Here is a 27,165-nt window from a genome sequence, read left to right as displayed (position 1 = left end):
TGATGAAAATGTGATAAAAGTAATATGAAGCTAGTAATATAAAACCGCATATAAAAATAGAGGGATATGATTTCTGATTGATGATTGAGAACCATTAGCTTAGCCCATTGTCAACCAGTGGGTATTAAAATTAGAATGATGAAACTTGAATAATTTTAGCGCAGTTCAGGCTAACGATACCGTGGTGTTTTCTGTTTTAAGGTAAAGAGAAAGGGTGGATCTACAAGAAGAGTTTAAACACAGAATAATTTTCCGCGGATAAACTACATCCGATCACCTTTTTAAATAGAGGGGGGTCAAGGTGGCTAAGCGCGTTTTTCCATCGGTATATTTACGGTATATTTTGAAAATGAGCCGGTATATTTCTGCCGGTCAGATGGTATATTTTATCATAGGCGGCAATAACAAGACAATAGCGTGAAAAAAATGTATTTAACTCTATTAAATGGAACTGGCTATGTATTTAGTGTGGATGGTAAGCAGGAAAACAGTTTACACAACATGGAAACCCACTTACATCCCGCACTTGCTAGATTACATGGAGCTGCGAACCAAACATCGGCTAATGGGCGCTCTCGTCGGCACGGCGAACACCAAAGGCTGGAGCCCCAATCAGTCCAGTGGGTATTGCTTTGTGTTTCCATACAAACAATTGAATTTCAAAAAACCTTCTTCTTTATAGCTCTTCCCGTAGAGCTCACGAAATTCGAGACACAATTGATCCTGGACGAGGGCATAGCTCTGCTGGTCAATAAATCAAAAACATTTAGTACATCTCCTACGCCCAAAGAACTGGCGGAATATAAAGCCGACCTTAAAGAGCGTTTGGAGGGCCAGGCAGATGCCCTGAAGGGGGAGAAACTACGAGAGACCGAGCGTTATATGGACAAGATTCTGCTTGGAAAACGCAACAAGTTGTTGAAGCAGGGTCTGTCTACGCAAGGTAGTGAAATATGAATTATAAAATAAATGTATCTGTACTCAATCTCCCGTATTCTTCCTTCCAGCTGCTGCCTTAGACGGAGAGGATGTGCTCAAGGAAGTGGCGGACAACTTCAAGTTTGACCTACAGAATGCGCTAATGGAAGTTCCCTGCCAACACCTAAGCAAGCACAGTAGGTTTTATTCGAAGATTTAAGGCCCTTTAACTACTACCTCTTTTCCCACAGCTGCGGAAATTATTCCAGGACCAATTGTGGACACCAGTTGCATCAGGTACCGAATATTTCGGGACCTCTGGCTGCGGGGAAAGTTCGTGACTTCCGGCGAGGCATTCGGCGCAGATTTTCTAGTCTATCCCGGAGATCCCCTTATCTACCATGCCTCGCACATCGTGATTGTACAAAATACCTCACCGATAAGACCCTTGGACTTGATTGCCAAAGTCCGTCTCTCGGTGATTGTGAACAAGAGCTGCGTGTTTGCCTATGAGAAGAGAGGTGAAGGAATCACCTATCAAACAGTGGCCTGGTCCAATCCAAGCAGGTAGAGTGAGTGGCGGGTAAACCCAAAATATTGAGGCAAACTGGATAGAATAACAGATAACCTCTCTCCTCTCCTCTTACTCTTACTCTCACTCTCTCCCTCTGCCTCTGCCTCTCTAACCTTTCCTCTCTGCGTTTCGCTGTCTTGCTCAGAGCAGAGGAGAGCAGGAGCACAGCCGTGTCTAGTGTCTCTGGTTTAAGAGTTTGTTTCTGAGCACATGTGTTAAATTCATTTACGGTATGCAATGTGATGCGATGGGTTCCATTCCGTTCGGAGCTCCAGTGGGAAAGGAGGCAAAGACTAAAGTATTGTTCAATTAATTAGTGATACATGCGTTGGCCTGCAAAATGAGTTGAATTTTGCGACCCCTCCTACTAATACTTATGCAGGCCCCCATGAACACAGTCAGGCGGAGCCACCGCAATATGCGATAGGCATTTGTTTTCAACAAATTTGTGCTGAATTCTTCATGTTTTTTGGTTTTGTTTTAAATAGAAACAACATCGATAAGCGGTCTGACCGGGCGTGGCGTTGCGGGGAAGGCCAGCCAAAGTCGTGCCGTTCGAATTTCTGTCGAGCATTCTCACAGTGGGTCGAGTGTCACTCTGGTACTTTGAATTACATTATGCATTTTTTTGAGCTCTTCATTTCATACAGGTGCATTGTAATAGGAGCATTTATTCCATTCTGTGCGACTGGTACCAACAATAAGCAAATTTCAGCAAGCCCAGAGGAGAATGGGAACTTTTAGGCAGCTTCAAATGAAATGTGGCCCACTGTCCTCTGCACACGCTCATTCTACTTCCCTTCCATGCCATGCTCTCCTCTAAAAACAAAGCACCAACTCATGCCACACTCTTCGCCATGCTCTCCCTCTCTGCCAGCATTGCCAGCTGTAAAATACGCTCACTTTAAATGCTGATTGGAACGGTTAAGGCATTACAAACAGCGCACAGTGGTCAAAATAAACATTCTTTGGCTTTAAGTCGGTTAGTAGAGGCCCATTTTTGCCCTAATAACAGTGAATGACGCCCAAATAAAATGTGATCCATATTTCTCCTGATTAGGGGTCTATAACTAGAAAATCATTTTATTCAAACTACATGCCCAGAATATGGGCATTTTGCCCAGGGTGCGTTTCTCATTTTCTCATGGTCCCGCCACAAACAGCATCAAAACAGAGAAAATTGTAATCTTGAATTCGCGCCGTTGCTGCCGCTGCGTTTTTCGGGTGGGTGCTCACTTATTCTACTGCTTCTCAGCGCACTCAGAGACAAACAAAACTCTGGTCTCTGAGAGGTGGAAAGAATGGATAGAACTCTCCCTGGTACTGGATGTTACTCTACTCGACTCTCCTCTCCTCTCATTGTGTCTCCCCTGCCTGCTTGCCTGCCTGTCCGCCTGCCGTTGAAAACCAAAACAACGGAACGCGGTCTCTGCTCTTAAGCGGGACTTGATCTGCATATAAAAATAGGGTCAGAGCTATCTCTGAGATATGTCAAAAGTAACAGGTGATTGGGAAGGAGAAAAAGAGAATTCAGAGGGCGTAAGAGCGAGCCGAGCCGAGCCGGCTTTTCTCTCGGGTAGTTGTTATTATTGTTTACAGGATCTGTTGATATTTCGCTTTCTAGCATGCATCTGACTTTAAAGAGGTGGATTCCAATTCGAAATCTAACTTAAATTGTCTACTCCCGTTCAAAATATTTTAAATTTCATTTTTTAAATCTTGAAACGAAAAGTTCATATTTTTACCATTTTTATCATTTCTGAACCTGATGTGGTGGGGCATCAGATACATACATACATATGCACATATTTGTATCTGAAAAATTGTCGCTGCACAGCTGTTTCCACGTCTTCTTAATGTGTGTAGAAGGGAAACAGTATTTCCATTATTTAATATTTACCACCTTTTATAGTTTTGTTTACTATCTTGGTCCGCTCCCTGCCTAAAAATACTCTTCTTTAGTGAACGTTTCACTTAAGTCCGCTCGCATCTGGCAATGCCGTTTCACAACTGTACTTCAAGAGCGTTGCCAGCGAGCGCTCACACAGATACACGCCATGGTATGACTATGCAAGGTTCGGCCATTTTGCTCATCAGCTGGCCTAAGTTGTTTTCCACCCTCTCTGCCTTGCAACAGCACAAGCAATATCACCAAAATGATGAAAGCAATGGAGGCCGCTCGCCAGGTCGGATACACCTCACGAACATTTCTACCGTGGGAACCACCACCACCAGCACAGCGAAGCGAAGCGTGTGCATGTATTGAGCGCATGACCAGAAAATATTTTCTCCCCCGTATAGAGACAGAAAGTCGCCGCGCTGGCAGCAACAGAGCAGAAAACGTAATTCGATCGAAGCGATTTGCTCAGCAGAGCTCACAGTGCGAGTTTTTCAGTTGGCGAGTGGACAGTGAAACAAACAGAAAGAAATAGAAAATCAAGAGTCAGGAGAAGTGAGAAGTGAACGAGAGGGGAAAGCACCAACTGCAGACGGGCAGATTTTCTTTGCGCTCCGGTGAGAAGATAATTTCAGCAAAAAAGTGTGCGCTCCGGGAGCGGGAAAAAATTAACAGAAATAACACCAAGCACCAAGAGACACTAGGTTTGTTATAAAACATTTAAAACGGAGAGTAGATGGCGAGAAAAAACGAAATGCGTGGCTCAGGGCTCGACTGTACAATTGTGGATAAAACGTATATATGTGTGCGTGTGTGTGCCTGCGCGAGTGTCTGTGCCGTTTTCAATGAGTATTTTCGTGTGTTGGCGCGCTATTTTTGTGTGATTTTTCCCAGCAACAAATTTTGAAACAATTTTTCTCCCCACGTCGAAAAAGTCATGCTTTATGGCGGTCGGGTCGGTCGGGCGGTCGGTTGGTAGGTTTGGGGGGGGTGCCCAAAAACAAATTCTTGGGAGCGCTCACACATGAGTTGTCTCGCTCTCACGGGGGCTCCAACTCTCGCGAGAGAGCGAGAGCACACGAGCTGTGTCTAAAAGTTACACTAACATCTGGTTACTCTTTACATTTTTTTCAGTTTCGTGAAAGCGCCGTGAGGAGGGATAGGGATTTCAGGATTCGCGAATCCTGAACGAAACACTTTTTCTTCGCCCCCACTTTTCCTCCCATCGCTGAGTGAACAGCCGTCGTGTTGGAGACAAACAGCAGTGAATACAACCACAACGCTGGAGAGGAACAACAATTGTTGGACTTGGACACGACAGCCCTGATGTCGTTGCCAATGAATTCGCTGTACTCGCTCACCTGGGGCGATTACGGCACGAGCCTGGTATCGGCCATACAATTGTTGCGCTGCCATGGCGACCTTGTCGATTGCACTCTGGCCGCCGGGGGACGCAGTTTTCCGGCCCACAAAATAGTGCTCTGTGCCGCCTCGCCGTTCCTCCTGGATTTGCTAAAGGTAAGCGAGAGTAGAGTGTGGAGAGAGCTAGAGAGAGAGAGAGAGAGAGAGAGTTGTGTGGAGTCGGGGCGACATAACCACAAACGTGGCCAGTCTGAGATTTTGACTCGCGTACAGTTTGTAAACAGAGAAACCCATCGCAAAAATAGGTTAATGTTTGGAGCGCGGCTCCCACAAAAGCATTCAGAGAAACTTACTCACACGCACACATGCACACACTTACAGATGGCAGAGCATTCGCTCTTCCCTGCTCTGCTCTTCTCTGCTCCAAAAATACAATTCTCCGTCTCATACTTTCTGTTCAGAGATTTTGGTACAAGTTTTCCACTGTCAATTGAGTTGAATGAGTTGCGCACTCTGCGCCGTCGCCGTCGCTGACGTTGCCAATGCCCCACACAGGCCTCGTTCTGGCCCCTTAACAGTTCTCATTTCTCCCCACCTTCTGGCCCCCTCTCAGTTCTTATTTCTCCCCTGCTTCTTATCAACTTTTCTGTTTTTTTTTTTGTATTTCTTATTTTCATAAAGTTACTACATTTGAGAGAGTGAGAGAGCGAGAGGACAGTGAGAGGCAGAGCGATAGAGAGTGTGAGAGAGCGAGAGAACCAGTCCGTCAAAGCAGAAAAAGCTGCTGCGCCAACTTTCTGTTCGAATGTGTTAGAGCGAGCGCAAACGAGAGCGCCAAAAGCATCGAAGCAACGAGGCGACGGCTGCCAGAGTGTTGGTATAGTTGTTGGAGCTTTAGCTTTTGCTGTTGTTGGGTGCACACGAGCGCGACCTCTTTTCTGCTGTTGCTGGCTGAATGTACAGTTGAACCTGTCGATGGGGGGATTGTTCAACAGTGAGGCCATGTTTTTTTCAAATTTTGTATACATGGAATGATTGTATGAATTTTCCTCAGTCCGCTGTAGTTTTTATCGAAAATTACATTTACATGTCCCAAAATCATTAGAATACATACATATGTACATATGTATTTACGTTGGGGGGCTTTTCCCGCTATTCAGTCGAATCAGATTCTTTGAGACCATTGTTTCGCATGGCTAGAAACCCTCTCTTATCATACGGATGACCAAAACAGAGCACTGGCGGCCAAACACCTGACGCCGGCATCAGTGAAAAAAGTAAACAGAGCGTAATTTTTAAAAACGGCGCTCAGAGTCGACGGCGGGGAAATGTCAAAATGCTGCTCTTATTGTTGCTGTGAACTCTGCAAGAGTCCAAAATCCGTCGGTCGCCAGCGAGATGTGCGGCGTACTGATCTCGTTACACTCACACACGCGGCCAGAACACATGGAGGTTTCTCTTTGTTGCTCCCGCTCCCTCGCAGCGAAATGCAACTGAGAAAAATCGATGAGCATGTGGAATGAATGGAACGGTGGTGGGTAACGTAACGTAGCAGGGAGAGGAGAGGCACACAAGGCACCACAAGCCACAAGAGCAGCAGCAGAAGGGAGTGTAGAGTTCAAAGAGCGCATCATGGAGTGGGAGCGGGAGCGGGAGCGGGAGAGGGAGAGGGAGAGGGACCAGAACAGAGCAGAGCAGTAAATGACATTTAAAGAGATGGCATTGGTTTTGCTCTGTGTGTAAGGCTCGACTTTGCAGCAGCGAGCAACGTTTGCTAATTAAACGTGTTGAGCGCGAGACGGAGACGGAGAGGTTGAGGGAGAGGGAGAGGAGTGCGCTCTTTTGAGCTCTGTTTTCTTTCGTCAGCATCTCCTCGTCCTACCTCCTCCAATCCTGCTGCAGAATGTGCAGAGCGGGAAAAGTAAAAGCCGGTTGGCATTGGCTTTCTTATGTGTGAGTGAGTAGAGAGTGCCCGTCTCTTTTTGAGTTTCTGTGAGAGTACGAGCACGTTGGGATTCTATCTCCGTCGTTGTCTGTTTTTGTTTCGGTTGGGTCTCGTCTCGGCATTTGTCTTGCTCCACGCACTTGACGCGCTCAAACCCCCCTTCAAATGCCATCGTTTTGTTGGCACTGATTTATTAAGATTTTCATTTGCTTTTGCCGCTCCTTTGAAACCAGTTTATTCTTCACATTTATGACGAATGCGATTTTCATTTGCTTTCCCTGATATCTTTTATATTTCATAGAACACACCATGCAAACACCCTGTGGTAATGCTGGCCGGCGTCAATGCGAACGACTTGGAGGCACTACTTGAGTTCGTCTACCGCGGCGAAGTGAGCGTCGACCATGCCCAGCTGCCCTCCCTGCTTCAGGCTGCCCAGTGCCTGAATATCCAGGGACTGGCGCCTCAAACCGTCACCAAGGACGACTACACCACGCACTCGATCCAGCTCCAGCACATGATACCCCAGCACCACGACCAGGACCAGTTGATAGCGACCATTGCCACGGCCCCCCAGCAGACGGTGCACGCCCAGGTTGTCGAGGACATTCACCACCAGGGACAGATTCTGCAGGCGACCACCCAGACCAATGCAGCGGGACAACAGCAAACGATTGTGACCACGGATGCGGCAAAGCACGACCAGGCGGTAATTCAGGCCTTCCTACCGGCACGAAAACGGAAACCCAGGGTCAAGAAAATGTCACGTAAGTGTAATCAAGGCAAAGCCCCAGTCTCAGAGATTTCATCATCAAATCTTTCCACACTTCAGCTACGGCTCCGAAAATCAGCAAAGTTGAAGGAATGGATACGATTATAGGCACACCGACCTCATCCCACGGCGGCGGTGGAGTGGTGCAACAGCAGCAAGTTCTTGGCGAGAACGGATCCGAGGGCCAGATGCTCACGTCGACGCCTATCATAAAAAGCGAAGGGCAAAAGGTGGAAACGATTGTGACCATGGATCCGAACAACATGATACCGGTAACGTCGGCCAACGCGGCCACAGGCGAAATCACGACGGCAACAGGCACCACGGGCACGTCCGGAGGTAATTCGAGCGGTACGACATCCACGCCAAAGACCAAGCGGACCAAACACCCGCCCGGGACAGAAAGTAAGTCGCAGCATCCGTCAGGAAGGGACTAAAGTCCTTAGTCTAAAGCCATATTGGTCGTTTCCGTTTACAGAACCTCGCTCTCGCTCTCAATCGGAACAACCTGCTACGTGCCCCATTTGCTATGCTGTCATACGTCAGTCGCGGAACCTGCGGCGCCATCTCGAGCTGCGGCACTTCGCCAAGCCTGGGGTGAAGAAGGAGAAGAAAAGTAAGTCCGGTAATGATTCGACACTATACACCAGCGCCGAGCTGAACACCACAACAGAGGGCGACACTACTGTGGGAGAAGGAGAAGCAGAAGCGGGCCTGACGCCGACGAGAGTGATATCGAATGCGTCAGTCGCCGGATCGGCCACCATCCTGGCGCAGAGTGTGCTTCCCCCGCAACAGCAACAGCAGCAGCAGCAGCAACAACTGCAGCAACAGCACCATCAAACAGCGCAGCAGCACATGTCCACGTCAGCAATGGCGGGTGGAGGCCAGACACACATAATGGGCGTCAATATCAAGCACGAGGGTGGCAGTGGGGCTGGCGGTGCGCAGCAGCAGGCGCAGCAGGGCATGCAGAACGTCATACACATTGTGGGCGATCAGGTGTTCATGCCGCAACAGCAGCAGCAGCAGCAGCAGCAGTAGCAGTAGCAGCATCAGCATCAGAATCCAGATTCCTGGCTCCTGCCTACAGCCTGTCGCGCCTTTCATCATTCCACCTACCCACACACATACACACCGCACACTCATCCACATGTACAGTCGTACACGCATACAGAAACGTTTTGTAAATAACACCAAAAGCAAAAATCCCCGTGATCTGATCGATTTGTCTTCATATCCCGTATATTTTTTTTGCCCTCTTTTACTGCGTAAGTTTTTTTTTCCAAGCTTTTCAAAATTCCATTCCTTAATCGAAAATCACTAGTAGTATGCAGTATTTTCTTGCATATTTGAATAGATAGAGATAAAGAGAAGCGAAGAGAGTATAATTTCAAAAAATACTCGATTTAATTTACTTAAATAATTGTAATTAGTGTCGCAAATATATTTGTTGTAAAGAATAGCTGTACAATTACAATCGCAGATCGAAATCAGTTTAAGCTGCTTTTTTTAACTATTATATAACCAATTGTTTAATAAAATATTATATATTTTTTTATATAACAAACAAAATTAATCACTGCCTGTGGCACGGACTTCATTTTTTGTGTGCAATGCTACGTTTTTTTCCATTGGCTTTTGTTCTTTGTGCAAGAAAATACTGTTTTCCACGATTCCTAACTATTCTTTTCCTAACCCGATAAACCTTGAATGAGTTTGAAGAATTGTCCATTCAGTGTTCGATGTGTTTTCATATTTTTTTGAATGTGTTTTGTTCTGTTTTTGGTTTACCCTTGTAAAAGTTTCTAAACTAAATGTTTCCATTTCGCATTTAAATCTCTGCATCTTTTTACTAACCTATTTTTGACACTTAACCTTAGTTTAGTCGTTTCACGATCTATCTGATCCAACATTCCTAACATCCCTAATGTCACACTCATCCACATCTGCATCCACACTTACATCTACATCTACACACACATACTCGTACTCGTACTCGTACATCTTTCCCCTACTTGTAGCTTTTGAAGGCCGCGTTGTTGTAGTCTCAGGTGAGAGAGAGAGAGAGTGAGAGAGAGACAGAGACAGTGACAGCCCGTAGTGTCGTCCGCCATATCTATAGCCTAATCTTTACTATTCGCCTTTCAGTAGCTCCAGCCACAAAGCAAAGCCAATATTCTCATCTGCTATTCCTCCTGCCTTCCTTTCAGCATCCAGTGGCAAAAAGTCGGGCAGCGGCACCTCCGGTTCGGGTTCGGGATCGGGCTCTGGTTCGGGTGGGAGTGCAGCGCTGAGCTCGAGTGCAGGAGGAGTCCCCCAGGTACAGACGGTGCAGTCCCTGCACACGCTGCAAGGTGTGCAGGTGAAGAAAGATCCCGATGCCCAGCAACAACAGCAGCAGCAGCAGCAACAACAACAACAGCAGCAGCAACAGCAACAGCAGCAGCAACAACAACAGCAGCAGCAGCAACCGACAATGACAGTAACCACCACCTCGTCGGGAGGACAAGTGCAGCAGCAGCAACAGCAACAGCAGCAGCAGCAGGTTCAGGTGCAACAACAGCTGCAGCATCATCAGATCATAGACTCGTCCGGCAATATAACAACGGCCACGACGAGTGCCCAGGCGGCGGCAGTGCAGCAACAGGCGGCCGGTCAGCAGCAGCTGGTGGCCCAGGCGGCGGACGGCAGCGAGAGTGGGGCGCCGATGTCGATTGCCCAGGTGCAGACCCTGCAGGGGCATCAGATCATAGGCAACTTGAATCAGGTGAATATGACTGATTTCCAACAACAGCAGCCACAGCAGCAGCCACCACAACAGCAAACACAACCCCAACAGACGCTCTGATCGGACAAGACCGAAACGTAGAATCTATTATTATAATCTGTTCTACTCGTATATAAACTGCTTGCGTAGCTCATTTCTAAACGAAGGGAAAGTCAAAACTGGCTCTCGATGGACGGCCAGGGGCGGGTCTGTCCCCGCTCTTGCCGTACACCACGAGCCTCTAGCTATTACCATTTTGTTGTACAATTCAATGACCTTAATTGTTGATTTCGCTCTACCTACACATACCTATTTAGTTTCGTTGCTAGATTTATGTTTAAGTGCGCTATGGTTATCGGATATGGTTATCTGCATATTGCTATTTTAATTCTGGATACTCGTAGTTTGATCCACGTCCCAATGCTAGAGGTACGCTAGTCAGACTCTGAAACCCCCTGAAAACTTGCAATATTGCGTAGTGTGTCTCTTTCATAAGGTTCTCCTGCTCAGCGCCAGCGCCAGGGCTAGCGATAGCGGTAGCTCTGCCTGTCCTGAGCAGCAGCACCTTGGCTTTAAAGTTTAAACCAATTTAGTTAAATATTCGTACTGTATTTACATAGATAGCTTAAAGATTTTTAAATAATCGTTTCAAGAGAGAATGTGCTTGTATAAGAGCTCGATCCATTCGGTGGCCCAATCAACCAATCAACCAATCAAAAGGCCTTGGCTTTGACGTTTCCCTGGTTAAGAACAATGCGCTCTAATTTTAATCTTAAACCAAAGACTATACAATACCAAGATGTTGCATGAGCGACCAAAAAGCTGTTAAACTTTGAGTGCTTATATCTATTAAACTAAAACTATCTTGAAAATTCGATTGGAAAATTCTCTATTAGATGAGTACATTAAATTTATCTCATAAAATTTTTTGACTATTTCGGCTGAGTCCCCACTTTGCCGCGCCAAAGACATCAGCGACCACGCTTGTATTCTTTCTCTCGAGACACACCGACTCGAAGCCGAGTAGCATTTCGGAGGAGAAGGTAGCGTAAAAGAGAACTGAAGTACTAGCCCCGCGCGCCCGTACCATGAAGCGTCAAACGAAAATTGAAAAAGCATTTGTTCCTCATGCAACGACTTGGTATTGTATAGTCTTTGCTTAAACCCAACAAATTTTTTTTATATATCTAGTATACATTCATATATTTCCTAACTTTAATAGTTGAACATTTTTTTTGAACCTTAGAACCCTTGATCCTTGAACCCCCCAGAGCTCGTTCAGATAGATGGAGTGCCTCCTGAAATTATGATTTAATTGTGTAAATTTGAGCGCCACGAGAATGTTCCATCTATCTGGAATTTGTAAACCTATTTTTAGTCTTTTTAAATACTTAAATAAAATTTAATTTTATTTAAACAAGAAAAAAAAAACCAGAAAATAAACCAAAAACTGTTTAAACAAACACAAAATTTTCAAAAAGTATTTTTTTATGTTCGAGTATTTGTTTTGGTGATGGCGAATCTATATACTTTATACTTTCAACACTTTCTTTTTTGGTTCATTTGTAACATTGGGCATGAGTAGAAAATTAACTTGCACGCTAATTGTTTTTTAAGTTTGACACAAGGAACTACTGATTGAACTGGATCTGTAGTCATACCAAACGAATGGTGACTAATTGGACCAAAGGACCAAAAGGCACCAACACCACAAGAACAAAACCCCACCAACCCCCACCCCACCCCACGCAACACCTCCTCATAACACAACACATAACCAGATCATTAACGAATCGTTTTATCTTGTCTTCTTCTCTCTTTCTCGCTGCCTCGTTAATAACTCACCATCTAACCAAATCAAAATCAAAATCGAATCAATATCGAAATCTATGTGTATAAAAACTGTGTTCATGCCATCAATCAATCCATCAACAACATCAACCATCAATGAAACAATCATCAACAGGGCAACAATAAGAACATTTTGGTCAAGAAGGTTTTCATTTTGAAAGGAGGTAACAATACGTAATGATGATCCAACGATATGACCAGCGGCCCTGGAGGAGGCGGGGGGAGTGGGCAGCCGGCGCACAGTAGTGCGACGGCAGCTACGGCAACAACAGTGAGCAGCAACAGCAGATGCAACACACCATCGACAGCAGCAGCAACATCGACAGCAGCAACAGCATCATCTGGCGCAGGAACACTTCAGCGTCGCATACTGCGCGGCCATGCAGCGCAGACAACCAGCGGCGAGCGTGTTCTGCTCATCAACTACGTGCCCCAGTCGGGATCCCAGACGGGATCGGGAGCAGCATCCACATCGGCTGGCTCCAACCACAGCACGTCCCAATTGCCCACTCGTAAAATCCTCCAGGCCAGAGCCACGGCAGGAGCAGCGGCGGCAGCAGCAGCTGGGGGAGGAGCAACTGCATCTTCCTCGACTGCTTCTGGAACATCCACATCCACGCCAGCTGTCTCGTTTGCCGGTTTGGGCTCTGAGGTGACGGTTACGTTGACGCGAACCAATCAGCGCGCCAGCGTCACCAGTGTCACCGCCGCTGGTCATATTGTACGGAACCAACAATCAGCTTACCACCAGACAACGACCACCGCCACAGCATCGACATCGACCAGCACAACAGCCATGCACGAGCCGATCCAGCACATAGCAACGCCAACGACGCCGCCACCTCTCGTTTTCACTCATCATCCGCATCACATCCACTACCATCAGGAGGATCAGCTGGTGGATCATCACCAGCTGGAGCAGGAGCAGATGAATATCGATCATAATCAGCAGACGGAGGCTGATCAGTTGATCGAGTACGATGGCGGGGTAATCGAAGAGCAGCATCACCATCAGATGCAATTGCAGGAGGATCTCCACGATCCGCAGCAACAGCAGCAACATGAAGTTGTCCAAGAGGTTTATCTCCAGTAAAAGAAATCCCAAAATAAATACATATATAGATTATACGACTACGAGTATATACCGCTAATAGAGATTTAAGTAATATTAGATAAGTTTTAGCTATTGGAAGCCACTCCCAAAATGTGTTGGCGATAGATGCAATCGGTTTTAACGCTGTTTATAGCTTTAATTCGGTAATTTTTGAAAAAAAATCCAGCAGTAAAAGAAGGTTATTCTGTTATAAGACTTACCAAGTACTCGGACATTTATTATTTTGTTAAGATTCACATTTTTTCTCGCTAGAGAAACCTACTTAAACCTACACATTTTGGGAAAGTCCAATTCATATACTGTACATACACGTATTATATCAAATATATCTAATTATAATGATTATGATCCAATATAGAACATAGAATATAATGAATACCATTTTTAGACTTGTACATATATATATTAGATATATGTATATTCTGTGGCAAGTAGGAAAGTATTTTCAATTGAAAATATTAAATTAAAATTTACAGAACGAAACGGAAATGGAAACGTTCAATTAAATAGTTGATAAAATTGACAGATTATTTTTGTACCATACGAATACCGATATTTATAGAAATTAGTTTACGACTTTCGATCCAGCTATCTGCACATTATAATTAACCGTTTAAGGTGCATTATTTATGGTTCAGTTGCAGATCAACCAGCAGAACGTATAGAAACGTAATCAATTGTAATATACGAATATCAACTTCAATCTAGAGAAAAACCGAAAACCCGAAAAACCGAACCATTTCCCAAAAATTGTAATGCGATTTTTTGAAACTGTTGAGGCAGAAAAGAGCCCTTAGGATTACAAATGGAATAGACCGACACATGCGCGTCTTATCCACAGGCAAAAATATTGATGTAACCCGGTTTTTGGGGCTAAGGAAATAAAGCGAACCGTTCTACTGAAAGTAAAATGTCATTGAATTTCTGTTATTTTCTGCAACTCTATGGACAGTAATAGGTAATTTAAGCTTTGGGAGTGTACTCGAAGTTCTAATGAAGCAAAGAAAAGTTTGAATCGGCTCCCAGCTTCGTGTGTCCTTCTGCTCTTTTCAAGGTTCTGCAAGGTCCAGCATCAGGAGGCCATCTTCTGGTTCCGGTTCTTGCTAGAGTTCGAATGCTTACATTTTTTGACTCACTTTTAAATTATCCCCCGCCCCGGATTTCGATCATCAATGCTCTAGATAAGAGGACTAAATACTATAGTTATAAGAGTGTGTTTCCTTTGTTGGTTATTTATTTAATGATTCACAAATATTCCCAAATTCGGAGCCCCTAACACTTAGTTGTATCAGTTTATTATTTCTTTCGAGCAGCCCTTGGTTGCCCTTGCGGACAGCCGTATTCCAAGCAGAGCCACATTAAAAATGCATTTAAATATATTTATTTATGTTTATTGTTTGCTTGCCTTTTTAACTGTTGCCTATACACAATATGTTTCTTTCTAAAAAAAAGCCATTAAACAACTATTTATTTAAATATGTACAAGTTCTTTAACATTGTTTTTATACAAGTAGCAAATTAAAAAACTATAAAATGTTACAAACTACTTTCTATTTCTGGCTTTCAATTTGCAGCAATAGTTTCATCAAGCGAACTTTGACCTACTTAGAATCGGTAAGCATTAAATGGAGCGCCTGAAAAGTTTCGTTGAATACACGTTTAAATTTTTATAATTTTAATTGCAATATCTACATTAAATATTTATGTTTTAAGCATTATAATCAGGCACTAGCTAGACAAAAAAAAAAAAATGCATTTCGCTCTATACTATACTCACTACATTTATAAGTAAATGTAGCATGGATCTGGTGTCCATAGGGTTTAAAACTTCTTAAAATTCAATTTGGAAATATCATTATTATTGTACCAAGTTATCCTATAACATTTTTGGACCTGCATTAAGTTTTCCTTTTTTCAACATACTGAACACTATGGATTAATTACTTTGTTTAATGTTGTTCTGTTTTACTTTTTTTGAATTCAAGCAGAAATCTAATAACTTTTTAAGTACCAATTTGTGGCTTAGTTTATCATTTGCTAGCATTGGAAAATGTTCCTCTCTGTTGTGGGCATAGCTAATCAGGATTTGATATAAATACCTATAACTTCTCTTCTATTACGAGCATACGTATATTACCTTTATTTTATATTATTGCATTTTCGCATATTGGCATTTTTGCGTTGTTTATTTAGCACTTTTCATCAGGCGACTGCTGGCGAAGCACTCGCCAAAGAAGCGGTCCAATGAATGATACAAATGCGGGCGCACATTAGACAGACCGTGATCCTCGTCAGCATAGCTCTGCAAGGGATACACATAGTCAATAATCGAGATTCGAGTAGCTACGTGTAGAGTGGACCACTTACAATCTGCTTGAAGAGTATATCGTGACGCTCCAGGTTCTTGGCCAGGATCATGGCCTGCTGGTAGTGCACATTGTCATCGAGTGTGCCATGGACCAGCAGATATTTCTTGCCCCTCAACTTCTGGGCCCGTGTGCTCAGCCTGGAGTTGGCATAGCCCACCTCATTCGTATTGGGCAGGGCCATATAACGCTCCGTATAAATTGAATCTGCCAAAGAAGAGGGGTTTCTTTTAGACGGGGTCCCTAATGGATGGAGGCCAAGAGTTCACCCACCGTAGTAAGCCCAGTCTGTGACCGGAGCTATGGAAGCCGCACACTTGAACACTTCATCACCATCGTTGGCCAAAGCCATGGCCGCAGCATAGCCACCATATGACCATCCCCAAATGCCGATATGGTCGCGATCAATGTATTTGTAAATTTCGGTGAGGTTCCTGCAGATTGGGGGGACGTGTGAGCCAGAGATGAGCGGGTTATTTGCGAGAAAACTTACTGAGTAACCGTGATCTGATCACTGATCTCTACAGTGCCCAACTGCAGGTAGATGGCGTGCAGCAGGCTCTCGCCGCGCAGTCCCGAGCCACGCCCATCAATCTTGGCATAGATCACCGACTGGTTCGAGGTTAGATATGTGCCCCAGTCCAGCATCCACTTGTTGGTTACCTAAGCAGCACAATTCATAGAGTAACTTACGAGTAGTGGCTGTGGCTGCAGTCATTTGAACTTACGGAATACGAGTCGGGTCCCCCATAGACATCCACCAACATGGGGTATTTGGTGTTGCCGCTGGTATCCAAATTGGGTGGCAGCTGGAGGAGAACCTTGGCCTGGAAGCCCCCGTCAATGTTCACCGTCAGAATCTTGTGCGTGGGCAGGGCCACGCCCTTCAGCTTGGCCCGCAGTGCCTCATTTGTCTCCCAGTCGAGCACATTCGTGACGACAACCTGAGCTGTAGGCATAGAACAATCGAAAATGTTAGGGGATGTGAATCCTATTCCATTGGAGTATCTATACTAACAGTCCACATATTTCCATTCGTAGAGGTGGGTGGTAGGAATGCCAGGTCCCAGCGAGGTGATCACCATATGGTTATTGTCATTGAACGTCGCCGAGAAGTAGGTCTGTTCCACATCACCCGATTTGATGAGCTTGCAGGTCAAGCACTTGGCGTTCTGCTTGGCCTGGGCCCTGATGGCATACAGATGCAGCTGCTCTGGGTGCTCCTCCGTGTTGGCCGTGTAGAAGATCACATCGTTGGTGGCGTCCCAGTGGAGGATGCTGTCCACCACGTACTTTCCCTCGGTCAGCGGCTCCAGCTGCTGCTGCTCCGCGCTGCTGACACTGGAGCTGAGCAGCTGCAGATGCTTGTAGTTGTTGTGGGGCAGGACGACGGCCAGTCGGGATCCATTGCGGTTCCGGAAGGGAGCCGTGTAAAGATCTACCCAGCCAGTTTTTGATTCCGTGCTGTAGATCTACGAGGGACGATATGCTACAGTTGGGGGAGCAGAACCGGCCCTGGGAGGCACTTACCACTTTCCGATTAAGTCCATCGAAGGTTACGACATAGGCGGCGTTCTGAATGCGATTCATCCAGATGGAGAGGACGTGTGCATCGTCCACCCAGCTGACGACGGTGACAATGTAATCCGTTTCCGTGTTGAGAGCAGGCGGGACGGGCATGGTGGTGATGAAATCCCCACCGGACACCGCACGCTGGAGATCGACCATGACCAGCTCGACACGGGGATTCGAGGATCCCGCCTTGGGATAGGCAATCACCTGGTGCAGGGGATACTGGTAGCGGAGGTCCCCAGCATCGCCGTAGTAGGGGAAGTTGATCAGATGCGTCGACGAGTCATCGAACTTAATGAAGGCCAGCTGAGTGCCCGAGGGATTGAACCAGGTGGCCACATTTGAGCTGAAGACCTCCTCCTCGTAGACCCAGTCCGGAATGCCGTTAAGGATGCCGGCCTGCTCGTCGCTGGTGATGACTATCTCCGGCTCCAGGGCGCTCTTCTTGTAGTACAGATTGCGGTCGTAGTTGATGATGAGGGCATTGCCCACCGGCGCCCACTGGACCATGCTCAGATAGAGCTGTTGGTTCTGAATGGTCAGCGGCTTGATCAGGTTCGTGCTGAAGTTGTAGATATCGTACTCGGCCAGGAAGCTGTACCGGAAGTTCTTCTTGTAGTTCTTGGCCAGCAGCAGAAGTTCCCCGTCCGCGGACTTCTCGTACAGCACATAGTGCGCCGCATTGTGGAGCAGCGCCGTGCGAACTCCCGTCTTGACATCGTACTCCATGATGGACTGCGAGGTGGAGTAACCCATGTAGGTGTTGTGGAATCGCTATCCTTGTTATTCCCACTTACCGCATTATCCTTGTAGAGCACACTGTTGTCATTGCTCCAGCTGCCGTTGAAGCGTTTGGCGTATAATTGACCGCTTAGCACATCCTCCAGGTCTATTCCATTGTTGCCAGAGTTGTCCGAGCTGCTGCCATTGTCGTCGTCCGCCTTAAGGATAAACACGAGGGCGGTGGCCAGCAGAGCAACGAATATGACAGCCGTCACAATGCTGAGAATGATCCGGACTCGTCGCTTTTTTTCCTTGGAATGCATGAGGTTCTTTTTTTGATGGGCGGGGAGGAACAGGGAAAGATTAGTATCACGAAATTGTGGAATCTTTGTCTTAAAATAAAGATCAGATAAAGATATCCCTTGAGTTCGAATCCAACTTCCCAAGTTGCACAGGAAAGATTACAAAAGTGGGGAAAAACGTTTTCATGAATACCCGTACCCATTCCACATTGGAACGATCCATTAGGTGCGGAGTTGGTTGACCCCTACGTCGAGTCTAAGCGGGGAAATCGGCTTTCATTTAGAGTGTGTTTCGTTTCCTCCATTCCCATTGGGACGTCCATAACAAGCCAGCCGACTTCTCAGCTAACCAAAACGGTGCAAGCTGGTCGGAAACGCGCACTTGGCCAATTTGGATACAATCTTTCGGGCTAATCAGAGACCCTGGGCACGTCTAAGCGAATGTACAGTAGGTGTAGGAGAGTGTCTGTGTGCGCTTTAATGGAAAGTATGGTTGCGCATGCGCAATGACTTTTTCTTTCGCATCTCCGAGTTCCACTCAAAGCGGCGCCGAAAACCCAGCAAAGTGCACACAGGGAGAGAAAAGGCAGCAGCAGTAACAAATGAGCCACGAAAGCAAAATTCAGAAAACAGAAAACAGAGAGCGAAAATGAAAGTAGTCTTGTTGTTAACCAACTCCAGACTGGGTCGCCGTCTCCGTCGCCGCCAACTGGTTTATGCTCTGGACATTGTATAGTAAGAGAGGTGTGGACAGTGGACAGGGGACTGGGGACTGGGGACTGGGTACTGGGGGACTGCGGACTGGTCGCATGACGTAAGCAAATAAAGTCAGAAATGGTTTTTTACGTATCGAATAAGCTTTGACTGGTCTCTGGGTATTGCCAAGTCTGTAGTTTCTTTTACATAATTTTCAATTGCGCGAGCGACAAATTTCAGCTGTCCGCGCCCCAAAGACACAAAGAAATGATAGTGCTTTTGTTTTTTTCTGAACTTTGTATTTAATTGAAAGTACGAGTAGGTGCTGAAATCTGTCATTAAATGGAATTTTTCATTCCGAGCGTGACCGTTTTGGTTGATTATTTAATAGGATTTGTCTGTTGGCCTGTTCAAGGTGATATTTTGAAGATCGAGTATTTTTGTATAAATAAATTCCATGTCTCTTATTCGCAATACTCTGTGCAATGGCCAACAGTCTAGTCTATTGCCATTTAGCCAGCTTCAGCTAAGTCTATAGAGGGCACAATTCTAGAAAAACCAGTTGCAACGGGCTCCAGCTCCAGCTCCAGTGCAGCTCTTGACATTCGCACATTAACATACAAAATATATACATATGTACTTGCTAATGCTCGTACTTTATCGGGGGTTTACAGTAGCAACGCAATCCTGCCAAAACCTGGCACCTAAAACCCAACGACACGTGTATGAAAAGTCCCCATTGACCACGTACGTAGCCCCGTGCTCCACCCAATCTCTGCTGGCAGACAGTCTATAATATATAGCCCCATGGAGGCGCAACTGGCAATGTGGAAGACACGTAACTTACAACTTTGCAGCATTTTATACGAGCTTATGTACATACACACACATGTACATACGATTTATGTTTCCTTTAGGGTTTCCGTTGATGGCAACTGAGGCCAGGGCGATACATTCAAAATGGAAATTGTTTTCCGATTTACCAATCCTTAACTCGTGCTACTCTTTTCCGATGGCAGGCTCTGGCGCCTCGTACGAGTGTGAGGAGCCCTTAGTACATGTGTATAACCTACTGGATTTATGATATAGAAATACTGGCTATGTAGTTTGTATTAATTCCAATGGAAAGCTCTTCATTGCCTCGGTCCGTGGAAGAGTATGTCAACTTTCCCATTTCGTGTTTCCGTACCCGGGCGGGTGCCCGGACCCGCTAAAATCAATTTATCCGTCGAGAGAACGCCTGGCCGAGTCCCATCATTTCAATGTCCATTCTTCTATTCATGCGAGTACTTTGGCATATTTTTTCGAGTTCGCTTGATTGTTTTGGGATTTACGAGTACCATTCAATGCGTTGCACAATATGGCGCAATTAGTAAGCTTACCTCTGGGCACCTGTGCGAGGCCCCCTCCGGCTATCCCCCGACCAATTTGCGATTCATTTAATAAATATGAAACTGAAAGGTTTGCGAGAGCAAAGAGTTTGCCATGGAAACGTTTTCCGGAACGCTGCCGGAATCGTTTTCTGGACTTCCGGCAATTAGTTGAAGTTTTTCTCGCTTCGAAAATTCCTTCTCTTTTTGCCCCACATGTTGTGGACTTGTGGACTTGTGTACTTGTTACTTGTTAAGCTTCTCGCTTTCCCTGTTTCCCCTTTTTTGCTTTGCCGCTCGGACATAATGGCCGTGACGTGAGGGGCTTGACAACTATTTGGGGCTCTCGACAGATATCCTGTGCGACTCCGCAAAAAACTGTATGACTTGTTGTCCGGCCTTGGCTTCCTCCGCCCAAGGTTTTCCAGGGGCTTGGTGTGTGGCCATTTGTCGTTTGTTTTTTCATTAAACTGTCCCAAAAAAATTAATTAATTTTTATTTGCCAGAGGCTCTCCGGCTCTCCCTTCTGACTGGTTTATTTATTTTTTTCCCTACTAAATGAGAACACACTTTAACGTGTTGGACAAATTAGGTACATAAACAAGTCGCGCTCCCGGGGGGGTGGGAATAATTAGCATGGGTCTGATGGAGTCACCATCAGGGCGGGACAATGGAGTGGAGAAGATGGGGCACGGTGCCTACAGTCGAGCCTGCCACTTGTTGAGCCCCAGCCCCTATTGACAAATTAGCGGTTAGGCTCATATTCTCCCCTTCTCGTACTCGTATCGGCCGCAGTTGTCTTGTGTGTTATCTTGGACGGCCATTGCGGACAATCTGGCCACAGTTATTGACAAGGCAATTTAATTGAACAGCAGCCAGGGCCCACCAGGTGTGTTCGTGTCCGGGCTTACCTTAAACCGCGACATGCCATCTCCGAAGCTGCCGGCGCTGGCCAAGTCGTCGTCGTCCAGGCTACTGCCGCCGCCCAGCATCGACTCGTGGAGCTTGCCACTGGGTCGCCGGGTGCCTGCGCCGGTGCCGGTGCCGGTGGCGGTGCCCGCCTTGTAGTAGTAGGGCGGATGCTGGTGGCGGTGCATAGTGACGTTGGCCGCGGTGTTGGTGGCGGTGGCACTGGCTATGACGGCCTCCTCGTAGCCCATCAGCTCGATGCTCGGATGCTCACATTTGCAGCGGTGCGGCGGGGTTCGGTGTGGCGGCGTTGTCAATGGTCCATGCTGGTGGGTGTGGGCATGCTGGTGGGGATGGGGATGGGGATGGGCATGGTGCTGCCGGCTCTTGTTGCCATTGTGGTGACTGTTGCCGCCTTGATGGGGCGGATGGGGCGGCGGCGGAATGTCTGCAGGTGTTATATAGATTTTGCCCCCTCCGCCGGCGCTGCCTCCCTGCTGCGGCTGCTTGCTGGGCCAATGGAACTCGTCAAACTCGCTGGAGCTGTTTGCCAGTTGGTGTTGAAGCTGTTGCTGTTGCTGCTGCTGCTGCTGCTCCCACTGCAATTGTCTCTGTTGCTGTCGCATGCAGCTTTGTTGCTGTGGTTGCTGCTGCTGCTGCTGCTGCTTTTGGTAGCGATAATATTGATGATGTGCAGCCGCATTGGCAGTGGGTGGCAGGTGATACTTTTCCGTAGGAGAAAGGGAACACACATATAAAATTGGCTAGTGGATAGCACCATCCCAGGATGCTCCGGTACGTGTGTTTTTTGTTTTTGTTTTGGTTCAAAGTAAGTGGAATTGAAGAAGCAACAAAGGGGCAGGCATTAACTACAAGACGGAACACGACTGAAAACAACAGAACACAAAAGGAACAAGGCAAAAGGAGTGGGAGATAAATCATATTCCAACCAGCTCTGTTGAAGGAGATTCAGATTAGGCCTATTGGCGGTACAGAAGTGTCACTAGTGGTCAAGTATTATTGAGGGCATGCAAAAATTAAAACTAGTCGAGTAAACTGGCTTTAAGATTATAGAAGAAGCATGTAAGTAATTTAAAAATTGAACTAAATAGTTTGCAACGAAACACAAAAGTACACTTCAAACTTAATGGAGCTCTTAAGAGATTCCAACAGTTTTCCCAATCATAAAAGTTGACTCTTGGGGGGCTCAAATGTAATACCCAAATTAATGTTGAGCCCACGAAAGTCGCAATCACGAGACCCAACTACTACTCGTCGTACATTAGAGTCCCACTTAAACAGACGGCAAATTCTTGGAACACTGAACCAACAAAGTTATGAAACGAAATGAAATTTGCGCCCCGAAAAGCCTTATAAAGTAAATAACGAAATCAAACTGAAAAGAAGCCAAAAACTACGGCGGGCCGAAACTAGCTAAAGCCAAAATAAGAGAACAAAAATCCCAAGTGAGATTTTGCACCAAATACATTAGCCCGATATGGTCGGCGAGCGGTGCTCACCGCAAATATTTAATTACACTCTGACTATGCAACACTCTGTACTGGCCCCCGTGCCCGGTGCTCGGTGCCCGGCGCCACCCCCACCAGCACTCCCGGCGGATTTTGGGTTTAATCAAAGAGCCAGCCAAGTCAAGCACAACACACAAAGGGGAACGGGCCAGCGAGGGAAGGAAACTTTTGTTGCAACTTTCGATGCAGCCAAGCAAAGCGGACCCGGACATCATTGGTTGCCCAGAGAGAGCAGGAGGCATGAAGAGTGTTTGGGGCTGGGGCTGGGGCTGAAGCAGTATAAAAGGGCAATGAAGCAATGAAGAGGCGCCCACATACAGCACGGCCATACAATACTTACGTACGGACCTACGGACCCACGGACCCACGGACTCACGGACCGACCTTACCCGATTCGTATCGCTAATGATGATCAAATAACGACCAAATGTCGACCGACTCACACACAGCAGCCGCACAGAGCCACACAGAGCCACACAGAGCCGCACAGATAGGCCATATATAGTCGTGCTCGCACAGACAAAGGGGACACAAAATCGTTAGCCCAGTTGGCAGGGCACCAGCAAAATTTGTGCACTCTCGCCCTTTAACTGTGTCACGGTTTGGTCGAGCCAGCAGCTTCTTCTCCATTCTCCAGTCTCTTGCACTCAGTCTCTGTCTCTGTCTCTGTCTCTATCTCAGCCCCAGCGCCAGCCCCACTATCCACACATTGGCATTGCCCCTTTTCCGTGCTCCTTCCTCTGAGGTCGTCTGGCGTAATGAGCAGTCTTTTAGTTCTCTTTTACGAGAAGAAGAGGTCTGGGGTCTGGTATCTGGGGTCTGGGTATACAAATGATATGCAAATACCAAACAATTTGCCATGAGCTGACTGCCGCTTTTGAGGCCCTATTTGATTAGAGCTTGATCAGTGCGCCAAAAATAGAGAGCAATCGCTTAATTTTTGGCAGCCACAGTACTGAAGAAGTACTCGTATAATTTCTGGGGTGCCATTCCGTTATACCATAAATATACATAAGTAGTAAATCGGAAAAGGAGAAGAGTCCCAGGTATCCGTCCCAGAAATATGCTATATATGTGTGTGTGTTTAGATGCACCCACAGATACACAGATACACAGATACAGCTTAATGCTGACTCAATAATTGTTCTGTAAAAGTTGTTCGGCTTGCACCTACATATCTCCTTTCCACCATTTTGGCACCTAAAACTTGGCAACATTTTGCCCTTTGGGTCTGGCCTAGAAATAGCATTTCATTTGAGCGAAAACACAAAAATTCAAATGCGTAACCATAATAATAAATTATATTTCAGAAACAGATCTGCACATGCATACATATATATGGTATATGTATTTAGGATATAGTATATGTGTCTGTCTGTGTGTGTGTGTGTGTGTGTGCATGGGTGTTTACGTGTGGCGAAAAAGTAGGCAATAAAAGTTCAACAAAACAACCAGATGCATAAATATTTTTAAGTGCCACGTGAATAACCAAATGCTCCAAAATGGACTTAAATAGGCGTAGCGCATAATTTATGCCAACAAACAAAAAAATCATACATACATACATACAGAATAGAAACCTTTGTGGGCAAAATGAATATGCAAACATGGCAGGCAGCCGTCCCTTCATCGGCCTCCCTTCTGTCATCGGCACGCGAAAGTGCAACCATAAAATATGCAACGCAAACAATTGTTTTCGTAAATATGCGGGGATCAAAACTCAACCGAAAATCTGTCTGCGCAAATCATAGAAAATACTCGGCTCGTGCATTACTATGCATCATGCCGGCAATCAAACGGCGAACATGTAAATAAACTTTGGTACTTAAATTGCGTGGGATCAAAGGATACGTATCACAACTACTAGGAATAGTGTTATTTATTTGTAGTTTTTGTTGGCATGCAGTAGGTTTTTTTTGGCGAAAAACAGCGACAGAGGAAGGAAGGATTTATTCATTCGTAGAGGCAGGTTGGGGATTCAAATGGTTGCTAGACCGTTTTGGGATTTGAGGGTTTCTTACCTGATCGCTTTGTGCTGTCTCAGTCACCGAAACATCATTGCCGGACATTTTATTGGATTTTAATTACTTGAATTTGTGCGTTTTATTTGCATCAAGAGTGTTTTATGCTCGCAGCTGTATTGGGACAAAAGACCATTGTTGTAGATGCATTTAAAAATCAATTATTTTATAACGTTTTTTGCAGTTTCCCGTTCTGAAATTCCCATTTCACATTTTTCCGCTTCCGTATTTGCCCTGACATTATACCAGTCTGTCTTGATTTATTGCCCAAAAGCACAAAATTGTATTTCCACTTCGCACATACTTTCAAAAAATGCCATCTGTTTCAAAAGTGATATTTATTTATATATGATGTATTTTGTGTATTCTAACTGCAGCATGGATTTGCTGGAATCACTTTTTGGCGATGTTATTTTGGTTTTTTAGGCAATCAAATGTTTGCTCTTTTATGACTCTTTGTGCACAGCACAACAGAACCTTTGTAGCTGTTTTTTAATTACATTTATTCAAATATATTTTACATTCCTTTGATCCGAATTGGCATCCCGAGAGCCAAGCCCAGCCCAGCCCAGCATTTATAAGAATAAAAAAGTAACGCCCATGCCCACGCCCGCGCCCCTGCCTGTCACATAATGCAAATTAAACAATTTAAACGAGCAAATAAACAAAGCCAGAAAATCCAATTGGGGCTGAAATGAAGACGGAGCCACGAGGCGGAGATAGTAGTAGGATATTTTAAGGGACACACAGCCACAGACAGCCAGAGTGCGCCTCGCTTCGCTTCGCTTCGTTTGTTTCCCGTCGCATTGCACATAACTCGTAACTCATACGCCCCGTTGTACGGCGCTGGGAACGGGAATGGGAATGGCCACGTTTATACTCGGAAATGTTTGTTTGCTTATTTGTTTGTTCGGTTGCCTGCCTGGCTGCCTGGTTGCTTGTCCTCCCGGCTGCTTGGCTGCGGTTTTCAATTGTCAGTGCCAACCGGCAACAAACAACAAAGCGATGAGAACCGCCCGAGAGCCCGGGAAGCCGGGAACCCGGGAACCTGGGAGCCTGGGAACCCAAGAACCGAAAAAAGGAAAAAGTAAAATAAATAAGAAATAAGAAATACCAAATAAATTGAATTGCGTAGCAGGCTATAAAGAGACAGCCGGCGTAGGTGAGTGGGGGCAAAGCGAACTGGAACGATACGAGAGATACCAGCGAAAGAGGACCTGCCCCAAGGGGAGTGGAACCCAAGTACAGAAAGAACAATTGTGATAAATGGTCTAAATTGTCAAAGGAGAGAGGACAGAGCAGAGAGAAGGGAGGTACAACCTCTTTCAGTACTCTCGAAGCCGCCGAAAGAGTTCAAACAGGCAAAGATGTGATTGTGTTTCGATTATCTGGCTAAGAGATTTGATCAGACTGTGTTTGATTGGACAAATAAGTTAAAAGCTTGCGCTTAGGACTCTCCGCTTTTTGCAACATCTGCAATCGCCTTAAAAGTATTGGCTTGACCCCAAAGAAAGAGCTCCCTTTGGCAGACTACAGCAAGAGAAAACGCACTGCCACATGTTTGTTTTATGAGACCCGAATAAATCCGAGTCTCTGTCCATTAGGCAACTGGGTAAACTGTATGTTTACCCAAAAATGAACCATTTAAGTTCATTAACTTGCGGTTCGCCAGGAATTTGATGTCGCAGCGTGCTGGTCCCAGCTGTGGTGCTGCCTAGATGCATTAAGTATTAATGACTTTAAAAGCGGAAAGTAATTTGTTGGCTCGGAATGAGGAATTACAACAATTTGAGTATAAGCCGCTCTCAACTGACAAATCGCCCTGCCCCTGATGTGGGAGTGGGACAGGGACTGGGACTGGTACTGGGCGGCATGTGCCCGGTCCGGATGTCTGGGTGTCTACTAATCCAGCATCTCCAATGTGCTCGCTGGCAGACTGTTTGATTTTTCATTTGTGCATTTGTCAAGTGCGAGAACAAGAAATTGCAAGTGGCAGCCGACAGGCAGCTGATGGGCAAGCAGCCGGCCATTGAAGGAGCAGGGACAGGGATACAGCGAGGGTACTCTCGGAAAAGGTTTCATCAATTTTGTACAATCCACTTAACTTGAAAGACCGCAGGGCAGGCAGTCAGTCAGGGCAACAAGGAAAGAGTTCTGAGACCCCCTCACTTCATTTGAATTTCTTTTGTGGTAAAAGATGGCAAGGCCGGGTATGGGTAGCACTGGCAGCTAATTGTGGTCGATAGATACGAAAAGGATTGAAAATAAATGAAAATGCGATCAAGAAAGCCAGCAAAATCTTTAATTCTTTAAGGGCCGAGTGCCTGCAAACCATTTTGAAATTTGCCATATGGGCTTTTGGAATTGGAACGGATAACACTGCCACACTGGCTTTACGTATATGAATATTTCACACCTATCGATCACCCTCGTATCGATAACTCTGTCTCCACATTTTGTCGATGTCTATATGA

The 27,165-nt window shown here is 45.9% G+C and overlaps 4 protein-coding genes across 11 annotated transcripts in view; 3 read left to right on the top strand and 1 right to left on the bottom strand.

Moving 5' to 3' along the window:
* Window positions 1–411: 411 nt before the first annotated feature.
* Window positions 412–4,584, top strand: LOC113566031 (tRNA-splicing endonuclease subunit Sen34). Its single transcript, XM_026989806.1, has 6 exons — window positions 412–475; window positions 534–620; window positions 683–943; window positions 1,008–1,115; window positions 1,170–1,485; window positions 4,524–4,584. The coding sequence occupies exons 1-6, from the start codon at window positions 427–429 to the stop codon at window positions 4,540–4,542; spliced, it is 840 nt and encodes a 279-aa protein (XP_026845607.1). The 5' UTR covers window positions 412–426; the 3' UTR covers window positions 4,543–4,584.
* Window positions 4,585–4,695: 111 nt separating this feature from the next.
* Window positions 4,696–12,267, top strand: LOC6597119 (transcription factor GAGA). 4 transcript variants are annotated; one of them, XM_026989803.1, is made up of 7 exons: window positions 4,696–4,907; window positions 6,998–7,463; window positions 7,529–7,873; window positions 7,947–8,170; window positions 8,393–8,422; window positions 9,678–10,238; window positions 12,205–12,267. In XM_026989803.1, exons 1-7 carry the CDS (start codon window positions 4,716–4,718, stop codon window positions 12,265–12,267), a joined length of 1,881 nt encoding a protein of 626 aa, XP_026845604.1. In that variant the 5' UTR covers window positions 4,696–4,715. The 4 variants fall into 4 exon arrangements, with proteins under 4 accessions (XP_026845604.1, XP_026845603.1, XP_026845605.1 ...); XM_026989802.1 differs by lacking the exon at window positions 8,393–8,422 and having other exon boundaries at window positions 7,947–8,084; window positions 9,682–10,238; XM_026989804.1 differs by lacking the exon at window positions 12,205–12,267 and having other exon boundaries at window positions 9,678–11,022.
* A 13-nt stretch (window positions 12,268–12,280) lies between these two features.
* LOC113566030 (protein roadkill) lies at window positions 12,281–13,841 on the top strand. The gene has a single exon (XM_026989805.1). It carries the CDS (start codon window positions 12,283–12,285, stop codon window positions 13,180–13,182), a length of 900 nt encoding a protein of 299 aa, XP_026845606.1. The 5' UTR covers window positions 12,281–12,282; the 3' UTR covers window positions 13,183–13,841.
* Window positions 13,842–14,462: 621 nt separating this feature from the next.
* Window positions 14,463–27,165, bottom strand: part of LOC6597120 (venom dipeptidyl peptidase 4) — a 68,822-nt gene continuing 56,119 nt past the window's right edge. For 2 of the 5 annotated variants that reach the window (XM_026989798.1, XM_026989800.1), the window contains 8 exons: window positions 17,939–18,193; window positions 17,100–17,876; window positions 16,588–17,041; window positions 16,298–16,518; window positions 16,063–16,232; window positions 15,843–16,003; window positions 15,571–15,776; window positions 14,470–15,505 (listed from right to left, as the gene is read on the bottom strand). In XM_026989798.1, the coding sequence (XP_026845599.1) occupies window positions 15,389–15,505; window positions 15,571–15,776; window positions 15,843–16,003; window positions 16,063–16,232; window positions 16,298–16,518; window positions 16,588–17,041; window positions 17,100–17,876; window positions 17,939–18,193 (2,361 nt within the window). In that variant the 3' untranslated portion in view covers window positions 14,470–15,388. Of the gene's footprint in view, window positions 15,506–15,570; window positions 15,777–15,842; window positions 16,004–16,062; window positions 16,233–16,297; window positions 16,519–16,587; window positions 17,042–17,099; window positions 17,877–17,938; window positions 18,194–21,143; window positions 21,867–24,691; window positions 24,806–27,165 lie in introns of all 5 variants that reach the window. The other 3 variants (XM_002022241.2, XM_026989797.1, XM_026989799.1) reach the window with 3 other exon arrangements.

This window comes from Drosophila persimilis, unplaced genomic scaffold (genome assembly GCF_003286085.1).
Source record: "Drosophila persimilis strain 14011-0111.01,24,50 unplaced genomic scaffold, DperRS2 tig00000431-arrow-pilon, whole genome shotgun sequence".
NCBI lineage: Eukaryota > Metazoa > Arthropoda > Insecta > Diptera > Drosophilidae > Drosophila > Drosophila persimilis.
Note: the sequence above shows the minus strand (reverse complement) of the source record. Positions and strands in the feature narration are given on the sequence as shown.

Coding starts and splice junctions, on each gene's coding strand:
- LOC113566031 (XM_026989806.1), top strand. CDS start 427: ATGTATTTAACTCTATTAAATGGAACTGGCTATGTATTTAGTGTGGAT. Junction 944..1,007: donor GCAGGGTCTGTCTACGCAAG/GTAGTGAAATAT, acceptor TCTTCCTTCCAG/CTGCTGCCTTAGACGGAGAG. Junction 1,116..1,169: donor CCAACACCTAAGCAAGCACA/GTAGGTTTTATT, acceptor CTTTTCCCACAG/CTGCGGAAATTATTCCAGGA.
- LOC6597119 (XM_026989804.1), top strand. CDS start 4,716: ATGTCGTTGCCAATGAATTCGCTGTACTCGCTCACCTGGGGCGATTAC. Junction 4,908..6,997: donor TCCTCCTGGATTTGCTAAAG/GTAAGCGAGAGT, acceptor TATATTTCATAG/AACACACCATGCAAACACCC. Junction 8,423..9,677: donor GGGCTGGCGGTGCGCAGCAG/CAGGCGCAGCAG, acceptor CCTGCCTTCCTT/TCAGCATCCAGTGGCAAAAA.
- LOC113566030 (XM_026989805.1), top strand. CDS start 12,283: ATGACCAGCGGCCCTGGAGGAGGCGGGGGGAGTGGGCAGCCGGCGCAC.